Source organism: Neomonachus schauinslandi, chromosome 11 (assembly GCF_002201575.2).
Source record: "Neomonachus schauinslandi chromosome 11, ASM220157v2, whole genome shotgun sequence".
NCBI classification, from domain to species: Eukaryota; Metazoa; Chordata; class Mammalia; order Carnivora; family Phocidae; genus Neomonachus; species Neomonachus schauinslandi.
Genome location: NC_058413.1, coordinates 45,407,250 through 45,426,465, shown reverse-complemented (window position 1 = coordinate 45,426,465; position 19,216 = coordinate 45,407,250). Strand labels below are relative to the sequence as shown.

At 47.9% G+C, this 19,216-nt stretch overlaps 1 protein-coding gene across 2 annotated transcripts in view; it reads right to left on the bottom strand.

Moving 5' to 3' along the window:
- The window catches only part of GALNT18 (polypeptide N-acetylgalactosaminyltransferase 18), a 346,837-nt gene that overhangs the window by 46,811 nt on the left and 280,810 nt on the right, over positions 1-19,216 (bottom strand). The window contains exons 7-8 of one of the 2 annotated variants that reach the window (XM_021685303.2): positions 8,422-8,607; positions 138-275 (exon numbers count right to left, since the gene is read on the bottom strand). In XM_021685303.2, coding sequence (XP_021540978.1) covers positions 138-275; positions 8,422-8,607 — 324 coding nt within the window. The remainder of the gene's footprint in view (positions 1-137; positions 276-8,421; positions 8,608-19,216) is intronic. The other variant, XM_044919842.1, reaches the window with a different exon arrangement.

The following is a 19,216-nucleotide window of genomic DNA, read 5'->3' as shown; positions in this document are numbered from 1 at the left end:
GCTGCCTCTGGTCCACTGGTCTACCGGAGGCCCCACATGGGAGGCTGAAGGCTCCTTCTGTCCTTTCCCCTGACTCTAGGTCTCTGTCTGGCCTTGCTTTCTGTGTCTGCATGAAGCCCCAGGGGGCTGCTCCTTACCACCCCGTAGGCAACGATGTCCGAGTACATCCTCATCTCTGGGTACACGCTGACCAGGTACCACCGGAAGGTCTTGCACTTCAGCTGTTTCCTCAGAGCCTTCCTTGCAGTGATGTCCCCGATGTCAATCCCCGAGTCCTGCATGGGCATGCAAATGCAGAGCTCCAGCCACCAGCAGGGCACAGCTTCTCCCCAGACCTCCCCGCCCAGGTTCCTGGACACTGTCTAGTGAAGGGAGGACATGGGGACTTAGCTCATTTGGTTCCCGCACTGTCCCCATGTGGACAGTGGAACATGAGGACAGCACTGATGGGGAATGTCATCCAAGGCCATTGAAAATAAATTAAAAAAAAAAAAAAGAAAAAGCTGGGGCCCAGGTGTAGGTGAAAGATACCAAAGCATACATTTAGAGTGAGGTTTTTTCTATCTCATGATATGAGACGAGAGGTTCTGAGGTGTGGGGGGGGTGGGGGTGGGGGGAGAGGGAAAGGGGAGAGTTGAAGATGGAGTGATACTAATTCAAATACCATTCCTAACCATTGTAACAGCAAAGGCTTGTAGAGCACTTGCGAAGTGCGAGGTTCTGTCCTGCATGAGACCTGCCTGTGTGCTTCCAATGATGCACAGCAGCCCATTTACACCTATAGGGAGCACTGTTTTACAGATGTCGAGGGGAGACAGAGAGGTTCAGCGACCTCTTCTTTTTTTTTTAAATTTTTTTATTGTTATGTTAATCCCCATACATTACATCATTAGTTTTTGATGTAGTGTTCCATGATTCATTGTTTGTGCATAACACCCAGTGCTCCATGCAGAATGTGCCCTCCTCAATACCCATCACCAGGCTAACCCATCCTCCCACCCCCCTCCCCTCTAGAACCCTCAGTTTGTTTTTCAGAGTCCATCGTCTCTCATGGTTCGTCTACCCCTCGGATTTCCCCCCCTTCATTCTTCCCCTCCTGCTACATTCTTCTTCTTCTTCTTTTTTTTTTTCTTTCGTAACATATATTGCATTATTTGTTTCAGAGGTACAGATCTGAGATTCAACAGTCTTGCACAATTCACAGCAGCGACCTCTTCTTGCCCAAAGTCCCACAGCTGATAAAAGGTGGAGGTGAGATTTTAACCCCATCAACCTGGGTCTAGAGTTTGCACTTTTAACCTATGCTCTGCATCTGGAAGAGCCTGCCCTTCTGCCTCCTAAGACCCAGGTTCTTGTGGGAGAAGCAGACCCTCTCTCAGCTTGGGGGTCTCAGTATAGAGAGTACTTGTGTCTGTCACTTCCGGGGGATATCAGAGAGATGGCCCCTGAGCCATCACAGTATAGCAGGCAAGGAGTAGTAATGGAGACATGGATGTGTCCTTGAGTAAGAGAGAGGGAGAAGCCCCCACGTTTCTCGTGGTCCCAGAGCAGAGGGGAGAACATGGAGTCCCTGGGCCTGCACACCAGCCGTTGGACAGGGCACAGAACCAGCTGAAGAAGAGCTGATGCCACAGCAGAGGACAGCAAGGAGTCTCTGCAGCTGGGGATCAGATGGAGACTCAGTGACATCTCAGAGGATGACACCATGGAGCCAGGGACCAGCTAGGTCCTGTGGTATCTCACGAGACACTAGCCCAGAGTGCAGGGAGAGGAGGACGGGGAGATATACAGTTCTCTCACTGATGCCACAGCTCATGTGCTGCCTGTGTGAACCCCTAGGTTCTAGCATCAACTAGGGGTCAAGTTCCTGGGCTTGGGAAGATAATGAAATGGACAGAGTTTACATTTGAAGTGTCTGAGAAAAATCACAAAGATGGCTGATGCCCGTATGTACATGTAATGGGAACAAAATATTTGGTATTAGATCATGGGGTCTCGAGTAACAACAAACAGAAGAAATACATTTATTTTTGCCTACCAGAATTTAGGCAATATAAAAATTTGAACCTGCTACGGCCCAAAGGTTTAAGTTACAAACTGTAAAGGTACAATGTCAGGGAGGACCCTACCTTCTGAGGAGGTCTTGATGGCCTCATCTATGATTTGCCTACTCCTCGGCTCCTGCCCAGAGCCCTCCCAGCAACTGCTACTTGGTCTTTCTCTGCTGGATTCAGGAAACACGTTCAATTGATCTCTGTACCTCTGACCTACCGCTGAACCTGAGCTATATGGATGAGACCGGGTTGAGAAAGTATTTATGAAGTATTATACATAGCAACTCGCAATAAATGTGACCTACTCACTCCCCCCCACCCTTTACCCCAAGGGATCTGTTAAGTATTAGCCCTTTAAACTCCTCTGTACCTTAACCTTATATTGCAAAACCATTTGCTGGGACCCAGGCTTTCCCCCTTCACGGTTAATTGCCTTTATATGAAAACAAACTAACACTGTGTCTCAGCTTTTATGGGAAGCCACTAGAAGAACCTGTCTCTGGAAGGCCTCTGTGTTTTCTTAAATTCTGGGTTCCCACGGGAAAACTTTCTTTCTATGCTCAGGATCAAGGGAAAGTTTGCTCTCTCTCCTTATGATCTAATGGAAGGTGGGAGAACTGTCCATCAGAAGTCCATTTCTACTTTAACTTCTAGGAGACTCCAGGATCAGAGTTTTGCTCAGCTTATATTTCTGTTTATCATGCCCCTTTCCTCTTCCTATTTATTAGTTGACTTTTGCCCTTCTGCTTTAATGGTTCAGCACATCTGTACCGTGTGTTTGTACTGTACTGTAAATTGCATCAAACCCTTTTCAGATTGGGGGCAGAAACTGTTATGTGCAACTAATGAAGCATTGAACACTACAACAAAAACTTATGATATACTATATATTGGCTAACTGAACATAAATAAAAAAAGAAATTGAGAAATAAGCAAACTCTCTCAGAGAAGGTCATGTTGGCCCTTATTATTAAAAAAACAATAAACATATCTTCCTCCTTTGCCAAATACTTAGTGGGTTGAATAGCTTCTCCTGCAAAATTTGTGTCTACCCAGAACCTACAAATGTGACCTTATTTGGAAATTGGATCATTGCTCATGGAATTCATTAGAGATCTGTAGATGAAATCAGTCTGGATTTAGGGTCAGCTCTAAAGGCAATGACCAGTATCTTCATAAGAGAGAGGAGGGGGAGGTTTGAACACACAGAGACATAGAGACAGGGGCTGAGACTGGAGTGATGCATTTCAAGCCAAGGAATGCCAAGAGCCACCAAAAGCTGGAATAGGCAAGAAATATCCTCCCCTAGAGCCTTCAGAGGGAGCATAGCCCTGCCAGCACCTTGATGTTGGGTTTCTGGGCTCCAGAACTTTGAGAGAATCAAAATCTGTTGTTTAAAGCCACTCGATTTGTGGTAATTGGTTATGGCAGCCCCCGGAAATGAATACACTCAGCTACACAAAAAGCTGTCCGGTATTCCTGCCTGTGTGTGCGGCTACACGTACAATCTCTTGTAGCCAAACCTAAAGAAGGGCCGTCACCTCTGCCCCATGGTGAGTCATCCCGGGCATGCAGCCAATTTTTGGGCAAGAGGAAGTAGGGGTGGGTCTAGAGTTCCCGAACCCTGTGTGAGAAAATGCTGATGCTTTGCTGCAGGCCGACTTTCCGTTTGTTGATAAGCAAACTGATTTTCAATTAAAGCAGAGGGAGATGCAAGAGCTGGGACTTCTCCGGCTTTCCAAAAGCTTGGGACTGAATGTGGTGGGTGAGAGAGCCGGCTCTGGCTGGCACACAGCTTGGGGAGGACTCGGCACAGAAGGCAACCGGGGAGGCCGGTGGCCCGGCAGGGACATTTTAAAGCTGGGCTGGGGAGGCAGCGGGCATAAGCAAGGTCAGCCACAGCAAGAGTTAATACTTAGCTGGTGCTTTTTCCATTGGCCGAGCACTGATCAAAGTCTTTACATATACTAGCTTATTTAATTCTCAAGGCAGCCACTGGGCAGGGTCAAAGGGGTCCAGCTCTATCCCTGCAGCTGGGATGCTGTAGACAAAAGGTGAAGTCAACAGGTAACAGATGTGCTTGTGGTTGAGCACAAGGTATTGGGACACCACTCCATCAAGGGCAGCTGGGGACACTCTTGGGGAAAACATGGGGGCACGTAGCACCCACACTTCCACCCTCTTTTTCTTTGTCAGTTCATCTTCAGTACGTGTCAGTTGTTATCCTAGACACTGTGCATACAAATAGGAAGAAGGCACAGACTTTGCCTGAGAGGAAGATCTGGAAGATCCAGATAAATAAACAGTCTCTGCACACAGTGTGGAGCACGCAGGGAAGCAGAATGCTGAGGGAGAGTGGGGCAGCCAAGACGGCGGACAAGAGAGGGTGAGCAGTCACAGAAGGCTTCCTGGAGTAGGTGATGCTCAAGGTGAATTTGGAAGGACTACCAGAATGAGCTAAACTAGTATTACTCAGACTTGGCAGCCCCAGACCACCACCCAGAAAGTTTTTAACAGATTCTGGCAACACTAGGCACCTACTCATCAGAATCTCTAAGGATGAGACCCAGAAGCAGTATTTTTAAAAAGCTCTTCAGGTGATTCTGATGCAGTCGGTCTGCAGATGTGCTTTTAGGAGCCACTGACCAAGGGAGAAAGGAATGACGCATACTGCCAGCAGATCCATTTGTTAATAAGCGTCAGTGAGGTTTTACTGAGCTCTGGCCATGTGCCCTGCCTTGTGCGAGGCCTGGTGATGCAAAAGTGAAGAACACAATCTGTCCCCAGAAAGCCTGGAGTCTAATGCGGTTGTTCTCAGCCCTGGATGGACATTAGAATCCCTGAAGAGCTTTCCAAAAAATGATCCCTGGTCCCCTTCCAAACCAATTAAGTCATAATCTCTGGGGCTGGAGCACAAGTGATTTTAAAGTTCTGAAAGATTTGAGAGCCCCTGGTTTAATGAGAAAATGAGAGAGAGAGAGAGAGAGAGAGACTGAGGGACTTTTACACAACAGAACATTTTTTTACAGAGTGATGATGCAATGACAGAAACATGCAGGCAAAGGGGGCATCTTCTCCTCCTGAGGCTGACTTCCTAGAAGAGGGCTCACCGGCATTGAGTCTAATAGGGTGGAGGGAAATGGGTGAGGGTGGAGGCTGGGGAAGAGGCAGCAGGTACGGAATTCCAAGCAGAGAGGACAAAATGAGCAAACACAGAGGAGAGAAAGAATGGACTCTGGAGTTCTCACTGGCTGTGCAGTCCACGGAAATCCAGGACCGGGTGGGGGCAGGGGGCTGGAGGCGGGCAGAGGAGAAAGCATGTCAAACAGCGGGCTTAATGCCTGATCTTGTGCACAGTGGAGAGTCCTTTAAAGATTTTAAGCAGGGCAATGATGTGGTTGCTGTGAGGTTTTGTTTTTTTGTTTTATTTTGTTTTTAAGATAACTTTGGGTCATTTGGAGGATAGATTTGAAGGGGATAAGGCTTGAGTCAGGGAAACCAGTCTGAGGCTCTTGCAGAGGAAGAGACAAGGCCTGAACTCAGACGTGATGGGGGTAGGAATGGACAGGAGAGAGCTCGGTGATGGGCTGGGAACGGGGCTTGAGGGAAAGAAGGATCAAAGGAAGATGGTCAGTTTCAAGCTTGTAGATCTGGGCAGATGGTGGTATCCTAAACTGCGGTGGGGAGGAAGAACAGGAGCAGCTCTCGGGGGAAGGATGTTCTCCGTTTTGGCAGACTCAGTCTAAAGTGCCCGAGGGAGCACCAGGAGATGTGCAGCTATAGGTCCTAAACTAAAGGCAAAAGTCAGGGCTAGAGATCTTAGTTAGGAAGTCATCAACAGATAGAAGCACCCAGGAAGAGATGGAGCCACCAGGGAGATGATGTTTAATGAGAGCAGTTGGCCAGGGATGGATCCCTGGGTGCACTTAAGCATCCGAGGGAGGTGAGAGTTGCCCACAAGGGAATTAAGAGCAATCAGAGAGAGATGGGGATATACTGGGCTGTGGCATCATGGAGCCAGGTGAGTACAGAGTTTCAAGGGAAAGGTGGGATCTTGTAGGTTAAAGACTTTAAAATGTCCATTAAGCAGTTTGGATGCTTTGTCACAAGCAGTTTTGGTGCAATCCTGGGATATGACTTGAGAAGTGAATGGAGCAGAAAAGGTGTTGACTCTTTCCAGAAGCCTGAGAAGAGGTAGGAGAGAGAATCTAAACAAAGCAGGGAACAGTGGAGTCAAGGGATAGATTTTTTGAAAACACACTGACCTCTTCCTTTTCCACCTGAGGCTTTATTCTGGACACTCCCACCCCTCATCTGCCCTTCTTGAGTTCACTGCCCTCTCTTCCCACCCAGTCGACTGGGTTTGAACTACCCCTCTGAGGTGTCACAGACACACATGAAATTTCATCATTTTCTAATTACTTTTCTCACTTGGTTCTCTGCCATTCATTGGATGTACTGTCCATTTCCACATCTAGCAGCCACAATGAGGGGAGAAGTCTAAAAGGTTTTCAGCTTTGGGGTGCAGAGAGAAGGTGACAGGAGTATGGACAGAACTCTGCTAAGGGACTGGGGATCTATGATGCTTTACTGCTATGTTCCTGGGGGACTTTCCCAAGCGTTCTTAACATTTTGCTATCAGAGGACACCCACAGAGGTGTTCAGCATGCTCCCCAGAATACTGTGATCCAACGCCCACAGCCACAGATGGGTCCAGAAGGCACTGCTGTTTCCCTAGAAACACTCCCACTGTCAGCGATGCATTCCTGGGGCTGGTTCATTAGGGTTGCCCGCACCCTGGCTGATACTTCTTGGCTCCTTATTCTTCTCTCTACTGCTGAAATGTCACTGGTTGTGGGAGTACACATCCCAACCCAAGCCTCCTCCCCCATGATGGTGGTGGTGATGGGGGGGGGGGGCTGCCTAAAAACTCCCGCCCATGGCCCAGCCTATTTTTTCAGTCACTCAGCCAGAGCAACATTAGCTGGGTGGAGAGATCAGGGAACAGGGCCTTCATATGGAAACTTCAGGCAAAAATCAACCATTTCCCTATTAGGAAGAAAGAACTAAAGCTTCTTAAAGGACTCCCAAGGGGAAAGAAGGAGGTCATGCAGTCAACAGCTGTCTCAGATAGACACGGCAACATAAGCAATGATCTCCAGGCAGACAGGCTGCTAAGCAGGTTGGGATCCTATGGCTGGCATCTGTTGGGTTCTCCCAACTCAGTGGTCCAAGGTCATTTCCATATGACACATGGCAAGGCTGAACAAATCTACTAGAGAAACATTGCTTTTTGTCTGGCACTTCGTAAGTGTTAGTGACAAGAGGGATAGAGGACAGTCGCAGGCAATGATGAGATTCTGTGAAGGTTAGAAACAGCCTAAAAATGTCCCGAACAGTTCCCTTCTCCTCCTGAGGATCCCTGTGAGAGGGTATCCCCTCCTCAGGCATGTGGTTCAAGAAATCTCAAAGCCATATGGACATTCCTTATTGCTCTGGTCAAAGGTTCAATGGAGAAGCCTGAATCCAGTCTACAAGAAGATTAAGGTGCATTTTGTGAATTCTGGTAATTTCTGGTATATTTATATAGCAGAGAAGCTGAGGACCTGGGAACATGAAGTAAACTTGGAGCTATCTGCTCCAGTGTTCTCATTTATTTATTTATCTTTAAAAAGATTTTATTTATTTATTTATTTGAGAGAGAGAGAGAGAGAGCATGAGCAGGGGGGAGGGGCAGAGGGAGAAGCAGACTCCCTACTGCGTGCAGAGACCGATGCAGGGCTCGATCCCAAGACCCTGAGATTATGACCTGAGATCATGACCTGAGCCAAAGTCAGACACCCAACTGACTGAGCCACCCAGGCACCCCCAACATTCTCATTTAAAATGAGGATACTGATGGGGCGCCTGGGTGGTACAGTCAGTTAAGCATCTGACTCTTGGTTTTGTCTCGGGTCGTGATGTCAGGGGCTGTGGGATTGGGCCTGCATCGGGCTCTGTACTCAGCGCGGCGTCTGCTTGGGTTTCTCTCTCCCTCTGCCCCTCCCCGCTGCATGAGTTCTCTCTAAAATAAATAGATAAATCTTTAAAAAAATAAAATAAAATGAGGATACTGAGGTCGGGAGAGAAGTCTTCCTTTAAGCATGCTGCCCAGGGACAGGAGCAGGAATAAGACATGGCTTAGTACCTCACAGTCAGCCTCTTTTCTTCCACATGTGGTGTCTTTTGGGGCTGAGAGTCTACTCTAGCATGGATCCCAAGACTCTGGTTGATCCATGGGAAGAAGGGTTTAGACCCATATTTTTTGTTTTTGTGTTTTATTTTCCCAGCAAACCCCTAAAATCCCATCCCCACAGGGGCTTCCTACCTCTTGGGGTATGTTCCATGCCATGTAGACATGGCTTTTAAATTCGTCCATCCAGACTTCAGCCACCCTGAGGGCATTCCTGCGGACATGGGCCGTGAGGTCCTCAGTGTAGGGCTTGTGGGCTCGCTCAATGTGGGCAATCCGAGAGCAAGGCAGGACCTCCACGCTGCCGCCACACTGCCACACCTGTAGGAGACATAGAGCCACTCATCAGTGCCCAGACCTGACTCTGAGCCACTAAACCAGACCACAGGTGACCACTCAGCCTGAGCACAGACAACTCCAGCTCTCCTCATCTTGTCTCTCAGTGAGCTCTACCTTATTTCTACTCCTCTAGCGGGAAGATGGTTGAGTCCGTTTGTGTCTTGTTTCTTGTTGCCATGGATTTACCAGCAAAGAATTAATGCACCTTCTCTTTCCATTCCTTCTACCCCGCAAAGAAGAGATTAAACATTTTTGTGACCAAAGACCTGGGTTCTCCTTGCCCCTGGTGGAGAAGTTAACAAAATCTTCAGAATGGTCTCTGCCGCCCTGCTTGACATGGAGGAAGCAGCAGAGACTTCCAGCAGAGATAGCATTCTAACATGGACCACGTGGGCCTGGACACAGATTAGTGATCACCAGGGGGAGAGAGCCAGGTGCCCATCTTCTGGTCCATCTGTCCTCAGCCCTGAGTTCTGATAGAACCCAAGAGAGAGGGAGATACAAAGAAGGGAATCATGCAAAACTTCTCACTGATCTCCGTGACTAAGAGCTTGAACTAGATGCAATTTGATTTAAAAGAAAATAAAGAAAAATGATCTTCTATTCTGAGTGTCAAGGGACAGTGTCTTGGAGGTCTTGCCACAATCATTCCAGCCACTCTGTACTTTGAATGTTCTGGAACATGTATGTCCTTTTGTGCCCTTCAGCTTTTGCCCATTCTACGTGTCATTTTAGAATGCCACTCCTTCTCCAGCTGAAAAAATATAATCTCTCAAGATCTTGGCCACATGACCTCTCTGTTGTGGGGCCTTTGTACAATTACTGGGACAAAGCCAATTGCTTCCTCCTCTGGCCCTAAAAGCTCTTGCTCTCACGACTTCTGCCTTACCTGTGAGCCATCTCTCTTCCTCACTCTGTGTTCCTAGATGGAAGAACCATATCTCACTCAGTTCTCATATCTAGCACCTAACACAAGGCCTGGTACATAGAAATACTTTGTAAGTACTCTCTGAATAAATATATGGCTGATGGTATTTAATCACTCAATCAGGAAGTGATTGATGCTTCATAAATGTGGGATGAATCTGAAACTGGGCCAGAGCTGATGAATGAGGCTTCTGAGGGAACACAATCATCATCTCTGGGTGGACAGCAGAGGCTTCTTGTCAGGTACTGTCAACTGGACAGTTTGGTAGATAATGTTCACACTTACAACATGTATCCACCAACGACCATAAGTCTTCACCCAAGATAAAGTCAACTTTGCTTTTTTTTTCCTGTTTTTTTATTCAAGTATAGTTAACATACAGTGTTATGTTAGTTTCAGGTATACAATGTAATGATTCAACAATTCTATACATTTCTCAGTGTTCATCGAGATAAGTGTACTCTAAGGTCAACTCTGGATTTTACTTAATTACCTCCGGAGTTAGGAAGAGAATGCCTTCTTTTCCGCCTATTTCACACCAGCTGGTTGGTTGCTCCGGGCTGTCAGAGTTGGAAGGCTAACTGATCGCCTTTTCACTTTCTGAGCTTGTCTTGCATTTAGTATATTATTTAGAGCCAATGGAAAGGAAACGAGCATTCCCACTGGGTGTCTACCATGTGCCAGGCACGGGATTGTGTATGTGGGCAGGCGGCACAGTGTGGTGGTTATGAGCAGAGGATTTGGAACCAGACTACTTGGATTTAAATCCTGGCTCTGTTTCATGCTAGCTGCATGACCTTGGGTGAGTCACTCAATCTCGCTGTGTTTCAGTTTCCTCCTCTCAAATGGGGATTATAATAGCGCCTCTCTCATGAGGTTACCGAGAAGATTAAAGTGATTATATACACAGTGCTTAGGAAAATGCCTGGCACATAACAAGCATGCCATCAGCTCAGCTATTACTATACAAATTATATTCAGCAGGATCTTCAGAATAACCCTGCGAGGCCGTTGTTAATGTCTCCAGTTTCAGGTGGGGAAACTGAGACTAAAGGCTGTCCCTTGGTCAAGGCCACACAACTGAAGAGAAGAGAAAAGGATCTCTCTGATCCCCACCGAAGCTCACGGAAGAGAGGAAGCCATGGAAGGCCCCAGGCTGTGCACCTTCATTTCCATGACCTATACATTCTGGGGATCATGCTGACTTCCTTCACTTTGCTCAGATTTGCAATGAAAGCCTGTGAATACTGTGAATATGTTACTGACAACACTAAGAGTCGGGGTAATTATTCTTTTGCAACAGGAACGGAGGCTATTACTTGGCATATTTCAGCAACACAACACAGAACATGATTCCTAACAAAGCTCTTTTATTACAAGACCTGTTTCTCAAAGAGTCGCTTCACCATTTCACCTTAGAGTGGGCGCATCTGCCGTGCTTCTGATCAGAAGGGTGGCGGCCACACTTTCCATCCGCCCTGAGGGCACAGTAAAAGGAACGGTGTGATCTCAGTGGCGGGCTCTTGAACGCACTCCCATTTTCCTTCATTATGGTCACGGCCCTTGTCCAGATCATGGCCATGTCTCCTCTGGACTCTGCAACAGCCTCCAAACAACTGATCTCCCTCCTGCCTTCCTCCTCCAATCTCTTCTCCTCCCAGCAGCCAGAGAGATCTTTGCAAGGTGTAAGGTGGATCACGTCCCCCCTGTACCTTACCAGCACAGCCCTGGGTTGAGGCCCAGCCCCCCAAACCCAGGGCTTGTTTCCCCATGCACTCCCATGGCACAGCAGAGGTGGGGCTGGGCTGGGGCTGGGGGGCGGGGGAGACGTAATATTTGAAAGCGCAGCTTTGGAGCCAGTGAGAACTAAATTCAAATATTTTGCTCTGCTACCTGTCCCTGCACCACCTTTGGCAGGTGACTTCTCTGCCCCAGCCTCGATGTCGCCCAGGGAACGAGGGGCATGTGTGGATTTGTGTTCAACCCTGGGCCTGCTTCAGTCTGAGCACGGGCAGTCAAGGGCGTAGGGGCAGGACACCTGAGTCCATTCTGTCCCCGCTGTGTGCCTGCTGAGGGGCGACTGTGGGCCACCTAACCTCTTGTCTATGAAACAGGCATAACAGAAGTCATTTCCGCACAGGGATGTGGGCTCAGGAAGCCCCTACGCATGTTATTATTTCATAATAACCTTATAATCCCTGCTCTTTGGCTCTCCTGTACATCCATTTTCAGGGAAATATATAACTGCAGAGGACTCACATGTCTGGCTGAAGCCCACCAGACAAGAGACAGGCTGCCTTCCAGAGCGCCCGGCTCAGTGTGGAATGGTGCCCCAGGCTGCTCCCTAGAGACTGAGAGCACCTGTTAACCTAGAGGTCGTCTCCGCTCTCCTCCCTCCTGTGCAAAGGATCTCATCAATGGAGAGGGTGATAGCATCTGTCTTGAATGCAGCCTTTGAGTTCCTAGCAGTCTCTGGGCATTGGAGCAGAAGATGTGGACTCAGCATGTCTAACCCATCACCTCTGGACCCTGCCCAAGGACACTGAGATAATAAACAAGAGGAAGCCCGCACTCTCTGGTCCCCAGGCGATGAGCGGCTCTGCTGACCGATGACTTGACACACAGAGATTCTCAAAAGTCTTACCTACAGGTGATCTTGGAGACCCTCGCATGTATCGTAGACAAAGGATAGGAAAGAAAATCACTGGCATTTGGGCCTCATGGAAGATGACATCACGAAACTTCCATGGAGGCTTGGGTGGGGCAGGGGATGAGGAAAGGAGGGAAGGGGACCACATCACAGCTGGCAGGAGGTGGAAAGACCCAAACCAGAAGGAGGCTACAGAGAGCAAGCATTGTGCCAGAGAAGCGGGGCCACTGGGTGGAAGGCAAGGATGTGGGAGACAGTGATGGCTTAGCCTTGCGAGTTCTCGGGGGTGAGGGTGCCAAGGGAAGTAGGGCCGGGAAGGTGGGCACCAAAGACATGGCTAAGAAATGAAGGCCAAGGGTCAGTAACCAAGAAGGCTGATGAGGTCACAGGGCACAGGAAGCACCTACAAGATGTAGAGCTTGATTCTAACATGGGGTGCATGTGAGAGCTTGTTAGAGCAAGTGAGGCCCGTGCTCAGTCCCACAGGCACCGGGGACACCTGACGCACGTCAGCCCTGGACGTAGGCTGGATCTTGTGGCTTCTGAATGGGCACTGCGAAGTAGGTTTCTTGACCACACCAAGTTCTTTCCTGTCTCTGTGCCTTTGCACCTGCTATTCCATCTTTCTGGAACACTCTCCCCCCACTTGTCACCCAGCTCAAATATTACCTTCTCTGACTGCCCACTAGGTCCCCTTGGAATACTTACAGGGCCCCACCCTTTTTCTCAGTCACACTTACTCACAACACTTCCGTTTATGTATTTACTCTTTCAATGTCTTTCCCCTGCTCCCTGCTAGACTATAAGCTCCAGGAAGACAAGGAGCCTGTTGTCTACACCAGCACAAGGCATTTAGTATACATTTAATAGCCATTATTTAAGTGAGTGATTCCTGCAATCTGAGTCCTGGGTTTTCCCGGACTTCAGAGAGGCAGTTTTAACTCGCTCAGCTGGATCCCCTAATAAAGGCCATAAACATAAAATGTGGCCAGATTTTACCGAACACAGTGACTTCCTTCAAACCCAAGCGGTTTTTCAGCAAAGCTCTGACATTTAAGTGCACACTGCTGTAACTGAAGAGAGTCACTTTGGCTGCAGAGCTTAAATTAACGTTGTAAAACCCGGCAAGTCATCAAATGAGCATGGTGGAAAGCAGGAGGCTTCATCTTGTGGAACCATGAACTCACTGTAGAGAGAGACCTTGATCTGGCCAGTGCTTGCACACACCCACAGAGGAGTTGCTGGGCTTGCCTCCAGATGTGATGAAGAACCGGAAATAGATGGCAAACAACAGTCACCCAGCCTGGAGTAAACTCTCACTCACCACCAGCCCTTCCCAGAGAGCCCTAATCCTATTACTGTTTCCAGAAAGGCTTGGACCATCTGCCTGGGAACCATCTGGGAAGGCAGGTCTTGGGGGCTGATGGAGAGGGTTTGAATCCTGCCTCTGTCACACATTAGCCTTTGACTTGAACCTGGCTTTGGATGTCAGTTGCCTTTTTATTGGGGATCATGATGCCCTGGAAGGTTTAAGTGAGATGCTCTATGGAAAGCTCCCACTAGCAAAGACAGGCATGTAGTGGGTTCTTACGGAAGGTGAGGTTCTTTTCCCTTTCCAGGACTGGGAGCTGTTGGTACAAGGTCAAGGTCAAAAGATCTGAGTTTATGTTCTGTTTGCCACTTACATCAACAAGCCCATTTCCCTCCCAAGCCTCAAGTTTCTTCTAGCTGCCAAATGAAGGAACTGAACTCAATGTATGCGATAGATCCCTTCTATTTCTCGCATTCTGTGATTCTACGTTTTCTGGCCGGTACGTCAAATGACGCCCAATGACGCCCAATATTTGAGACATGACTGGCAGAGTTGTAAATCGGAAGTTGTAAAATAGGGAGACATGGGAGGCAAGGCAACAGGATACAGCTTGACCATTTCTCCCACACACAGACTCGTGATCACTCTGCAGTCTGTGTCAAGGACAGCAAATAACACTTCCAGGTTAAATCCATTTGCTTGTTAAGGTCCCTCTGAAGCATTGTGTTGAGAAGGATTCTGAGGCTCTGAATCCTTCTGAGAAGGATTCTCCGGGCTCCATGGAAAAGCATACCACCATTTATTAGTAATGGTTACCGTAGGCAAGGAATTGGGAGTGGTGGCATCTCAGCCTTGTACTTCATGGCCATGGACCACAGGATCCCACATCCTGTCCAGCTTTTTATCTCCTCATGACTTTTAATGATCTCTTTGCTCTTGGCAAAATGTTCCCAGTCTTCCTTTAACTTAGAAAGCCTCCTTCCTGCTCTCCATCCATCCAAAGCCAGCCTGGCCCAGCTCCTCCAAACTCCTGAAACACATAATTTATACCACTCATGTGGTCCGTATTTCTTGGCTCATATTGTTAATTATCCTTTTATGTGTAACTGTTTCGCTTAAGTTGGCTGTGAAATGCTGAGACAGAGTAGAAAGCCAAACCAGGCAGGCTGGGGGAAGGAAGACAAGAAGGATGGAGGTTGAGACCGAGGCCTGAGAATAGCTGGCAGAAGACCAGAAACTCATTTGCAGGGTGGTTGTAGGGTCAGAAATGAAGGCAAACAAAGATGCCGAACAGGGCTGCACAGAGCCCTCCTTTCCCGGGCATCCTTTCATTCTGTGCCCAGGGCCCCTTGCTCACCTCATCCTAGGCATGGGGGTAAGAAGGGAAGAGGGGTCAGTTCTGGGCAAAGCTAAAACAAATGCCAGGAGCCACTAGCAAGCTGAGGTCAAGGGTGTGAGGTGGAGGAGGAGCCGGGATGGGGACAATGTTAAGACCGGAGCCAACCTCCCTCCAACGTGCATCTTGCTCCCATACTTGCCACCTTCAGTCTCCAGAGAAAGATCACGTTCCTTCACAGGATTTGCAAGGCCTCTGAGACCCGGTCCCTCCTGTTTGCTGCAGCTTCATCTGTCATCCTCTGCTATCCTGTTACACCCACTTCTCTTAGTTCCTAGGGCAGACCTAGGATCCCTGTTCTCGCATTTCTGCCCTGTACCCCATACTATTCCCTTTACTGGAATTCTCCCCCCAGGGATACATTTATTTGCCTAGTAATTCCTACCCACTCTTCCTGGTGGCCCTAAATTTGGTTAAGTGCCTCTGCTACGTGTTGCCATATCACCTATCCTTTCTCTGGCCCCACACTTAACGATAGTTGTGTGCACGTGTACACTTAAAGACACGTGATATAAGGAACAACAGTCTACCTAACACACTGCTTAAAGAAACAGTACATTAGCAGTAACTCAGAAAACTGCGCTCTTCCTCACTCCCGAAGGTAACCCATTATCCTGAATTGTGTTAATGTCCTTGCCATCAACTTACGCTACCTATTTGGTCTTACCTGTTTTTGAACGCTATATAAATGAAAACATATTGTCTGCATTCCACAACTTGCTTCTTGGTCCATTTATTTGCATCACCAGAGTGTTCCATTGTATAAATATATACAGCAGTTTATTTATGCATCCTCTTGTTGGTCGACAGTCCGGTTGTTTCCAGGATAATGAAGAGTCCTCCATGGAACAATCTTATACATGTCTCTTGGCACCCAAGAGCGAGCACGTCTCCGTGTATTTACACCGCAGTAGAATTTCTGAGGCATAGGTTGTATACACATTCAACTTTCCCTGGGAAAGAGAAACTCTTCCAAAGTGAGCATACCGAGTTCTGCTCCCACCAGTGCAGATGAGCTCTCATGTTGCTTCACGATCTCGCCAACATTTGGCATTGTCCAACTTTTTAGTTCTTGCCAATCCAATGGGTATGAAATTCACTCTTGCTGTAGCTTTAATTTGTAACTCCTTGGTTTTCAGTGAGCAGGAGCTTTAACTTGTTTCTTGGTCTGCAATACCAGCCTGCCAGAGAAGATGCATGGCCACCTTGCTCTCATGAAGGAATCTCTATGCCTCCACAGGGCCTGGCACACCGTAGGTGTTTGATACATATTTATGTCATGAATGCGGGATCAAGAGTTGGGCGTCAGTTCTGAATGATCTCCAGTGTACTTTCCTTGGTGCTCTTCCAGGTTTCCAAGGGTAGATATTTCATTATTTTTAAGTGTAAGAAAACATTTTTAAAGTCTGACAATACTTATTCTTCCATCAGACCCCACAGAAGAAACACTCTCTGGGGATGCAGTTTCCCCAAAAGCCCTCCCCTTGCAGTAAACACTGCCAAAGAGTCCTCTGGACAGAATTGCTGCTTGGGAAAAAAATGATGCTTTTTCTTGGAAGGTGTCCCTGAAGGGGTCTGATTTGGGGTCAGCCCTAAGAAGCACTTGAAGCAGTTTCCCTGTTTGAAAGGGATTCTTCCTAACTATCAGAAAGCAGCAGGAAGATTCATCTGGCAGAATTCCCAAAGAGACCAGCTGGGCTGGAATGTCTGGAAGCGGTTCATGAAGAAAAAGTTAAAAGGCTGTTTTGCAGGGACTTGAGATTTGCTGTAATAGCTTCTTACCTATAGGAAACCCAGGGGCAGTGATGGCTCCAGGCTCAGCAAACTAACCCATCACACACAGGGGACTCTGCTTTTCCTCAGACCCCAGTGCTCTGACTATATAGACTGGGGCCCCAGAAGTTCACTTCCTCATGGGAAATTTCATGAGGATTGCTTTGCAAACATATGGTCCTTGAGATTAGCAGGCATCTTTTAATGGTTCCAACCAAGTAGAGTTTATTCATGGTTACCTCAGATCTCATACCAGCCAATAGGCCTGATTAATATTGCCCCACACTCAAGCTAGGTTGGATTCATGACAAAAAGGAAGAAGTCAGGCCTGAACATACTGAGGGTGGCGAAGATGAGCCAGGAGTAGGGTGGTCTTCAAGCATGTGGTAGACTCCTACTGCTCATTAAATATCTCCGTGCTCCCTCTACATCTCCCATCCTCCCTTGAAGTCAGGAGGAACCATGTGAGCAGTTCAGCCCAATGAGACGATCACTTCCTGGCCAAGGTTGGTAAGGATCCAGTGTGAGAAGTTCATGAGCACTTCTATCTCTCTCCCTCCCGATCTGCTGGATGCTTAAGGCAGGGTGACTGTGAAGTTCAAAGATGGGGAACCCCCTGAGGTAAGCAAACTGAGTCACCACTTAGAGAATGGCTGCTCAGGACAGCCATTAGTCTCTTGAAGGGTGGGACTTCAGGAGACTAATGTGAGCAGGAAATAAACTTGCTCTGGGTTAAGCCTCTGGGACTTGGGGGCTACTGGCGCAGCTCTGATTAACACAAGCTGCCAAAGAGGCAAAGTGACCAGAGAGGCTTGGGCACTGCAGCACCAATAATCAGGGGTTAAGTCTATCGACTGGGACTTTGTAGCAGAGAGTTCCAGGCATAGGGAGAGACTGTTCAGAAGGGGACCGACTTTCCAAGTCCAGGTGATGAGTCCAGTCAGAGCAGGACCCCGCCAGAGGCTGATGGTACAGAGAGTAGATATAGTCCCAGGGGGTGGGAGAGGGAGCTACCCGGAGAAGGCAGGTGTTAGGACCCTTGCAAAACAGGATGTAGGTGAGAGTCTGCTTCATGTTCAGACCCAGAGCAGAGGTCAGAAAACCAAGAGAGAAGCCAGCAGGGCGGAAGAGGAACAGGCTGGGGCTTGGAGTTCACGCACAGCTCAGGTTGCTCAGATGGCTAGGTAGCAGCCCCGGGGCCGCTTCACTAATTCTGGAATGAGCCAGATGAGCCCAGGGCTGCAGCCACACCCCAGCCTTGGTCAGGTAACATGACAGGGCTGATCCTCACAGCTTCTCACACCCGAGGCTGGGAAGGCTGGCTAATTCCTGTCCAGGCATTTCTATAGAACCAAAACTATAGAAGCTCCATGCTCTAAGAAGTATTGGCTAAGTTCCAAATCAGGACCCCATTGATACGTGTGCTGTCTACTCTAATCGAGTCTTTGTTTTGAGCTAAGATTTCTGGCTCCATTACCATCACTGATGCTGCCAGAGAATAATAATAAGCTTGAATGTCACAGGGACTCGGGGAGCAATTTTCTGAAATCCAAATAAAACCCTTCGCATTGCTAGCCCGAGAGTCATTTTTATCAGATAAGTTGGCCCATCCACTTACTCCGGAGTGTTCGGTACCCTCTCTGGTAGGTTAAGTTCCTTTGAATTGCTGTGAGCATCTTCTCCTTGCAGACGTATTCAGAAAAGCCCGCTCTATGCAGCTGCTATTCAAAGCTGATCCCCTGGACTATGTTTAATTTATACTTTGCTATATGAAGATGAACCACTTACTCATTTAAAGTGTTTCCTTTTTTATGTCTTTAATCAGTGGCTGTTTCTTTCCTCTCTCAGAAGCTTAATCTAATCAGAAACAAATCCCATACATATGAATGGATAATTAGCATGTCCCAATCAAATTCCTATGGAGGGTCCCTATCAGATGCCCCCTCAAAAGGGTGACACTGGCCCAAAGGATGACTCTTTGGACCAATGTTCAGAGTATAGCCCATAGTAGGTCAGGAGGGTCCTTTCTGAAATGCAGGGCAACCAGGAAGCACTGGACAAAAAGATACCCTCTGTCACCACTACCCTCCACCCTCACCCCCAGCACATCAGGAGCCATATGACTCAGTGACATATATGTCACTGAGATGGCAGAGGTGGGAAAGTCTGGCCTTCTGGTAGACCTGGGGCACAGACCTTAGAGGTAGCTATGTGTCTGGTCCTAGCATCACCCCCACATTTGGCTCCGTGGGGCCCTGAAGGTTACCATTCAGATGATAAAAAGGAATCAGAAATGCTGAACATTCTCTCACTCAGAAATAGCATTTGTTCTAAGCAGCTTTCCTCTTACTCCATTGGAATTCAGATTAAAAAAGCGGGTGTGCTGGGTTTTTGCTTAAAGAGATTTGCCCTATTCATACACATCAAAATGAATTGTCAGCTTGGGTATGATCTCTGAAAGGTACCTATAGCAAACTCACATTAAAAATGGGATTTATAAAGGAGATCAGCATTGCAGTGGAGAACTGAAGG